Source organism: Lontra canadensis, unplaced genomic scaffold (assembly GCF_010015895.1).
Source record: "Lontra canadensis isolate GAN:19392208 unplaced genomic scaffold, GSC_riverotter_1.0 scaffold82, whole genome shotgun sequence".
Classification (NCBI taxonomy): Eukaryota; Metazoa; Chordata; class Mammalia; order Carnivora; family Mustelidae; genus Lontra; species Lontra canadensis.
Window position 1 is genome coordinate 8,226,108 of NW_022631076.1, and position 8,520 is coordinate 8,234,627.

At 46.9% G+C, this 8,520-nt stretch overlaps 1 protein-coding gene across 4 annotated transcripts in view; it reads left to right on the forward strand.

Moving 5' to 3' along the window:
- MYO5B (myosin VB) overlaps nucleotides 1-8,520 on the forward strand; it is a 342,886-nt gene that overhangs the window by 328,416 nt on the left and 5,950 nt on the right. For all 4 annotated transcript variants that reach the window (XM_032882535.1, XM_032882534.1, XM_032882532.1 and 1 more), the window contains exons 34-38: nucleotides 545-634; nucleotides 2,389-2,539; nucleotides 3,870-4,155; nucleotides 4,738-4,912; nucleotides 7,735-7,815. In XM_032882535.1, the coding sequence (XP_032738426.1) occupies nucleotides 545-634; nucleotides 2,389-2,539; nucleotides 3,870-4,155; nucleotides 4,738-4,912; nucleotides 7,735-7,815 (783 nt within the window). The remainder of the gene's footprint in view (nucleotides 1-544; nucleotides 635-2,388; nucleotides 2,540-3,869; nucleotides 4,156-4,737; nucleotides 4,913-7,734; nucleotides 7,816-8,520) is intronic.

Below are 8,520 nucleotides of genomic sequence, written 5' to 3' on the forward strand. Positions count from 1 at the left end.
TTGCCATCGAAGCTCCCATCTCTGACGTTTAAACAGGGGCGGTGTTACGGGACAAAACGAACTCTGTGCAGTCATCGGCCTTAGGGCAGAAGCTGTGTCTCAGCTCTTTGGGCTGTGCAACAGCCTTTTTCACCAAGTTACGCTTTATAGTCATTTTCCAGAGGGTTGAACCCATTGGACATCTGCTCTCTCAATAAATGGAGTGCCAGAATAGTTCACTGGCGTGCTCCTCCCATCTCCTGGGTTGGATCGCTGATGGTTTGGAGCCTGCCGGGGCCGGCTGTCCAGAGCTCAGCATACAGCCCGGGGCTGCACAGGGGTGCACCACTGCTCAGGAAACCAGGGTGGGGGCCTCTGTGCCCCTCCCAGCAGTGGAGGAATGGTAACACAGCCCCTGGACAGTGGATCTCCTCTTCGTGATGGGCCATCGTGTCTGCTTGGGGGCATGCTGAGTAATTCTAGAAACCTGGAAAGACAGGTTGCAGGTGAGTGTTTAACCAGATGGGAGCCCCTACTAACGAGGGATGTCTTTTTCTTTCCACAGAAGCACAACGAGGACTTCGAGATGACATCATTCTGGTTATCCAACACCTGCCGCCTCCTTCACTGCTTGAAGCAGTACAGCGGGGATGAGGTGCGTGCTGAGATAACCCAACGCCTAAAGGGCACTCAAAAACCATTAAAGCACCCCAGATCCCCCACCAGGCTCTCGCTTCCTTGGACAGAGCAATGTGTGTCCTGCTTCAGAGCAGATGTCAGCTCAGAGACTGGGTTGTCATGGAGGGCAGCCCTGCTCTGTCCAAATGCGGTTCTACCCTGAGGAGAGCATGTCAGGTCTGTCCAGCGCCCTCTGGGACCTCAGGCTCAGGGCACACCTTCCTCCACCTGGTAGCTAGACTCAGGGATAGGCAGGCCACAGCACACCTGTCCTCTAGGTGGCCTTGAGGATCCCAGCAGCCCCAGAAAGCACCTGGAATCAAATAAGTAGAATGGTGGGGAAATGAGTTTACGTGACCCATCCTTTATCTGAGAACTCCTGGGACTCTCCAGGGAGAGCCCTGTGACCTTAAATTTCGGAAGCATCCGTGGAAGAACCCTGTTTCCTTGAACGCCGGAAGAAAGCCTGGTCAGTTGTCTGATGCGTGAGACTGTCTTTTAAACCAACCAGTAGTTTGTCCATTTTAAGGCAGACGCCGAGAAGGGGCACAATGTGATGAGACCACATTTTTACACCTTGACCTGGAGGCCCAACTTCTTACTTCTAACCAAATTTGATTCCTTGACCTGCAGCCCAACTGATTGCATTATTTCCTATCATGCTCTGACCCTCGAGAGCCCAGCTTCATCTGGAACCCACCATTCCCAATACTGGTCCCTGAAAGAACTGTGCCCATGCTCTGCATTTAGCCCCGTAGCTCAGTGACCCAGGCCATGTCTTCACTCTGGCTTCTCCAGTAAAAATTCCGCCTCACCCCAGACACCACTCCCAGGCTCCTGGCGGGGGGTGTGGGGGGTGCCTCCACTTTTCCTTTCTGCCCTTCCTTTTTCATTTTTATTAAAAATAATATATTGGGGGGGCATAAGACCCGAAGCACAGTATAGCCAGATAGGTGTAGTGTAAATAAAGATGGAGAAAAATATGTATCTTAGCTGTCACAGTGATTCCTTCTTTCACCTGCTTTTTAGTTTTTATTTAAAAATGCTTTGTAATGGGATGTGGTTTGAGAGACTTTGCTGGGGATGGTCACTCTTTGGAAGACTTGATCTTTCTGGCTGCCCTTGGTGTACCTCGGCCTGAATACAAAGGGCTGTTGGGTCCCCCGACTCCTCTTGATACTAGCAACTCTCGACAACGTTATTTCCTCTTGTTCGTGTAGAAAGCTAAGGGGACAAGGTGCTGTAGCTGTGAGATCATTTCCGTTTGTCTATTAATTCTGATATCCAACAATAGAATCCATGTAAAATTTCCCAAAGCATCATCTTACCCGGCCGTACTCCTTCCATGGCTGTGCATTTCACACTGTAAGGTATCCTGGCCTGTTAGGAGAGATGGACAGAGACTCAGGTCGGATGCCTCTTTCCCTGGACCTGCTACCAAGCTGGGTCTGCTGCTGCAGGGAAATCACCTCAAGATGTGGACTAAGTGATTTGGGCCTTTTAATTCAAACAGCTCCGACTTCTCTATCATGCTGAGGTTTTGCTCTGCCTTCAGATTCAAGGGCCCCCCACTGAGGCCTCAAGGAACTGACAGGCTCTTGTGGACCATCATGTTAGCAGAGGCTGGTGGAGCTCCACAGATAGGGTGTCAAGGACGAGACGGAGACCTGGAAGTCCTGCTGAGCCCCGGCAGACCGCCCAGCCTCCTTCAAATGCCCTTTCTCTCTGCAGGGCTTCATGACTCAGAATACGCCCAAGCAGAATGAGCACTGTCTTAAGAACTTTGACCTCACCGAATACCGCCAGGTGCTGAGTGACCTTTCCATTCAGATCTACCAGCAGCTCATTAAAATCGCCGAGGGTGTGTTGCAGCCTATGATAGGTAAGCTGGCAGCAGCAGATCTCCAGCACTCACTGTGGGGTCAGAAATAATGGTGAACACCACCTGCTGTCAGGGAAGCCTGTACCTTAGGTGTGGCTTCCAGAAAACTAGAACCTTCCCGCTGAAGGCAGTAAGGAGGTGTGTGCTGTGTACTCAGGAAGAGCTATGAAGTCTTCCATAAGTACTAAGTATAAATCCAAAAGGTTATCATTGCATATAGAGTAAAAAATATAATCCTCATGCCCATATGTGTACTTTATTCATGAAAAAAATAAAAGCATTAAGCAGGTGCACATGAAGAAACACAGTGGCAAGTACTCATACAGTAAGTACTTACAGAACACTCTGTCCAAAGCAGTAGACTTGGGCACTTAGCAATAAATCAGAATTGAAACATGAGAGGCCTGTTGTTTTTTGAGTCAGGAATGACACATCCACACATCACTCAGGATGCTCCAAGAAGGCTGGGGAGGAAATTGTCCCTTGTGACTGTGTTGTAAAGCTTTCCCCTGGGTTCTTACAACACAGATAGGTTGTATGTAGATTCCAAGTTGGACAGAGCACTCCATGCCATCCAGAACCTTATCTAGCATAAGGGTCGTTCCACATTGTTATCCCTGAGAACCTTCTTATGAGGCACAGGGCGTAGAGAACACTGGGGGTGCTTCGTGATTCTGAATCATGTGATGACTAATAGCAACAATTCTGGAGTTGGACACACCTGGGTTCAAATCCTGGTCCTGCTGACTCCTAGTGGTTGACCTTGGGCAAGTAATTTTAACTTTCGTGTGCCTCAGTTTTGTCACCAGGAAATGGCTTGTTGGGAGATGGAAAGAAATACCAAGTATAAAGCCCCAGACACATGGTTAAACACTGGGTAGAAAGTGTAATAAGACCAGCTAACCTGAGATTTATATGGTCAGTGCCTCATGGAAAAGCGCTTTTTGAAAACGAGTAGGATGATCTCAGGGTCCAAGGCCAAGTCAAGGGCTAGGCCGGTACTATACCCAAGATGCTCAATTCTCAAACTTGTACTTAGCGCAGAAACCAGTACAGAACTGAGTTGGTACGTGCCCATTATCTTTGTCCCATCACTAATGAATTTAAGCACAAATTTGGTCCAAGATTTCTATAGGCAAACCTCATTCCGTATAGATTCCAACACATTAGCAATCCGATGCTCAATGCTGTGAGTTTCTGAGCACATCAACATTGTATGCCGGTGGATGATGCCATCGCCAAAGCCGAAGGCGCTGAATGATCTTACTGGTCCAAGAACAGATCTTTCGTGGGGAACACGCCAGCTTCTCCAACCATGCTTTTCTTTCAGTCTCCGCCATGTTGGAAAATGAGAGCATTCAGGGTCTCTCTGGTGTGAAGCCAACTGGCTACCGGAAGCGCTCCTCCAGCATGGTAGATGGGGACAACTCCTACGGCCTGGAAGCCGTCATCCGCCAGATGACTTCCTTCCACACGGTCATGCGAGACCAGGGCTTGGACCCTGAGATCATCCTGCAGGTGTTCAGGCAGCTGTTCTACATGATCAACGCCGTGACCCTCAACAACCTGCTGCTGCGGAAGGACGTCTGCTCGTGGAGCACCGGCATGCAGCTCAGGTAGGAGCGGGGCGCCCTGCCCGAGCCTCGTGGCCGGAGGGGCCCTCCCCCGCAGGCTAGAGTCGGAGCCCGGGGCCTTTGTCTCTGACAGTGACATCCAGAACTCGCTGCCGGTCCTTGTCACAGTGCGAGACACAGTTCCATTGCCTGCTCGTTTGTTGGTGGAATTCCACACCGAGACGGTAACCTGGGAAACAAATGAGTTCAGAGCTTTAACGACGCTGACGCACTCTAAAGACTGTAAAGACAGTGTGGGTAGGTCAGGGGGAAACCTCGGCGAGGTTAGAGACTCGAGAAGGCCCACGTAGAACTATGTTTGTGAAGGTGAAGTACCAATCGCTTCAGTTCAGTAGATCAAATACACAAACACTTCATGTCCCTCAGCTTTGCTTGATTTTAAACACCCATTCGTCGCTGTATTCATTCAGCAAAGTGCTCTTCAAGATTTGCTCCGTGTGAGCTGGTGAGGGTGAAAACGATCCCACTGTTTGCAACTGGGTGGTACCACAGGCACGCCAGGTGTGCTCGCCCCCGGGCCTTAGGAGTCTGGCCTAACTCGGCTCCCTTTGACCTGTGTCTAAGGTACAACATAAGCCAGCTTGAAGAGTGGCTTCGGGGAAGGAACCTTCACCAGAGTGGAGCCGTCCAGACCATGGAACCCCTGATCCAAGCAGCCCAGCTCCTGCAACTGAAGAAGAAAACCTCGGAGGACGCGGAGGCCATCTGCTCCCTGTGCACCTCTCTCAGCACGCAGCAGGTACGCCCCAGCAGCCAGCCGGCCCGCCTCCCCATCCAAGGGGAAGGCTTCTCTGTGTTGGGGGGTACAAGCACAGCCTTCCTAGCCGCCAGTGACACAATAGAAGCTGTCGCAGATGGAATGTTCCTGGGGGAACCAAAGACCGCCTTGGTCTCTGGGACAAGATGCCACCATTCCCCCAGTAACATTCTGGGCCCCCTTGCTCACATAGAAAGATAAGGTAGTAAACACAAAAAACATTAAGCTTGGGTAAAAATGTATTTTTGTTTTTAGAGTGCACACGCACAGGAGCGGTTAGGGGGAGGGGAAAGGGCAGAGGCATCGAGGGAAAGAGAATCTGAAACAGGCTCCATGCAGAGCCCCACATGGGGCTCGATCTCACGACCCTGAGGTCATGACCTGAGCCGAAACCAAGAGTCAGACGTTTAACCGACTAAGCCACCCAGGCACACCTGGTTGGGTTTTTTTTGTTTTTTTTTTTTTAAGATTTTATTTATTTATTTGACAGATAGAGATCATCTAGGCAGAGAGAGAAGAGGAAGCAGACTCCCTGCTGAGCAGAGAGCCTGATGTAGGGTTAGATCCCAGGACCCTGGGATTATGACCTGAGCCAAAGGCAGGCACTTAACTGACTGAGCCACACAGGTGCCCCATGTTGGTTTGTTTTTAAGGTAGAAACATTTTTTAAACATAATCAGTTCTAGAATGTTTCTAACTAGAAATTTTAGAATTTTGTTCAGAAATGGGCAGCATCATGCCTTTGGCATTAAATAAATCATTTTCTTTACAACTATATACTTTCATTGTGGCCATGTTTTCACTTAGAATCCATTGACATTATGGTGCCTGGGTGGCTCAGTGGGTTAAGCCTCTGCCTTCCACTCAGGTCATTATCTCAGGGTCCTGGGATGAGCCAGCAGGAAACCTACTTCTTCCTCTCTCTCTGCCTGCCTCTCTGCCTACTTGTGATCTCTCTCTGACAAATAAATAAAATCTTAAAAAAAAAAAAAAAAAAAGAGAAGCCATTGACATTGTTTTAAACAGTCATTGAGAAGCTAGAGGCATTAGAATGTGCCTCTCCTCCCTGCCGTCCCCCAGTAAACTGTATTCCTACTAGGGCTCAGTTGCAGAGATGTGACCAGACTGTCAGAAGATAAATGCTGCCCACACCTGGGATGGCTTGCCCTCCACCATGAGTATGCCTGTTTAGAAATGGGCCAGCACAAAGCGGCCTCACAAAATGAGACCATCACAAGGAAATCAGGCTTTCTTTCTTCTTTTTTTTTTTAAGTTTTTATTTATTTATTTAGTTATTTAACAGAAAACGCAAGCAGGGGGAAGGGCAGAGGGAGAGGAAGAAGCAGTTTCCCCGATGAGCAGGGACCCTGATGCAGGACCTGATCCCAGGACCATGACCTGAAGCGAAAGCAGACACTTAATCACTGAGCCACCCAGGTGCTCCCAAATCCGACTTTCTAAGTTAGATCATACACCTTCTTCTCCCTGTCGAGCACCTAAAGAACAAAATCCAAACTCAGTGTTGTAAATATACCTTTCCTTACCTCCCCACTAACCACTATAAGATGAAATGACAAACTCTTCCGAGAAGTGCTTCTTTCTATAGACATACTGCAAGTTTGCCAACTTTATCCCCCTTTTAAATATATTTTGCTTTCCGAAGTTTACTTCTAGAGTTCAGCCGGCCTCACTTTGCATTTGGGCAGGCTACTTCCACCCAACAGTCGGCAGGCAGACAGAAGATTATCCTCTCTGTTCAATTAGGAAAAATTGTTCCTTTTTTTAAGTGATTTGGGGGGTGGGAGGAGATAGGGAGGTGTGGTAAAAACAACACTTTCATTATCTAAGATCTCCAGTACTCTTTAAGAAATCTTTAAATGACTAGTAGGTAAGAGGCTGAGAGTTTCAGGCAGGTTTCCTAGAACCATTATCTCTTTTTTTTTTAATTTTTTATTTCTTTTCAGCGTAACAGTATTCATTGTTTTTGCACCACACTCAGTGCTCCATGCAATTCGTGCCCTCTCTAATACCCAGCACCTGGTTCCCCCAACCTCCCACCCCCTGACCCCTTCAAAACCCTCAGATTGTTTTTCAGAGTCCATAGTCTCTCATGGTTCACCTCCCCTTCCAATTTCCCTCAACTCCCTTCTCCTCTCCATCTCCCCTTGTCCTCCATGTTGTTATGTTCCACAAGTAAGTGAAACCATATGATAATTGACTCTCTCTGCTTGACTTACTTCACTCAGCATAATCTCTTCCAGTCCCATCCATGTTGCTATAAAAGTTGGGTATTCATCCTTTCTGATGGAGGCATAATACTCCATAGTGCACATGGACCACATCTTCCTTATCCATTCGTCCGTTGAAGGGCATCTTGGTTCTTTCCACAGTTTGGCAACCGTGGCCATTGCTACTATAAACACTGGGGTACAGATGGCCCTTTTCACTACATCTGTATCTTTGGGGTAAATACCCGGTAGTGCAATTGCAGGGTCATCGGGAAGCTCTATTTTTAATTTCTTGAGGAATCTCCACACTGTTTAGAACCATTATCTTTTAAGCCAGGAGCGGGGGTAGGGAAGCGTGATGGAGACAGGAGTAAGAGGGCTCAGGTCTAGTAGACGAAGCCTCTGGTCTGTAGTTTACAAATTGTAGGCTCCTCTCCTCAATTTCACTCCCGCTCCAAGGTATGGGTCCTGTGTAAAGAATAGTATACTCTTGTGAGTGTCCTATATTCTTTGAAATCCAAAAGTTGTCATATGTTCCTTTAGGTCTGTGCTAAGCTTTTGTTTTTATTCCAACAGATTGTCAAAATTTTAAACCTTTATACTCCCCTGAATGAATTTGAAGAACGGGTAACCGTGGCCTTTATACGAACAATCCAGGTGAGTTTTAAAACATTAATCAATTTTATAAAGTCCTGGTCCAAAACTAGGATCAATTTTATAAAGCTCTCACCGAAAACTAATAAAGGAAATCAAAGTTTAGAGTTTAATTTTGCTTCTCTGTATTAATAAATCACTGGTTATATTCTAAGCCAAAAGACCTTACATCCTAAGGCTTTCCATTTGGGTAAGTACTAACTGTATCACCCATAAATAACTTAGCTGTATACACAAAAGACTGAACTTTTATAATCTCTGCTTGGATTTTAGATGTCGTATTTGCCACTAGCACATCACTGAACTAGAGCGCCAAGTGGAATTAAAAAGTCAGCAGAATATCAACCCCACCCATGAACTAAACTAAGAAATATTATTTTAAGAAAACAATTTGAGCTCTCAGTCTTGCCTCTAAGACTCATAACATTTCCCCTTAGGTATATGCTTTAAAGGAAAGAAAATGTATTAGGGAAGTGATTATTTAAATCTGTCTTGAGATTGTGGCATATTTTTTTTTAAGAGGAGCTTCCTGAAGCTGAGCCTTAAGTGATTTGGCTGAATGCCTTAAAGAAAAAAAAAATTATTTTTTACTAAAGTGATAGAAGTTTGTTAAGTGAAGATACAGAAAAAGCTCTCAAGAGTGAGAGGGGTCCTAACAGGGTTGCCAATGAGGCCCTTTAGGGTTTGTCTTTTCTAGAAAGCTAACCA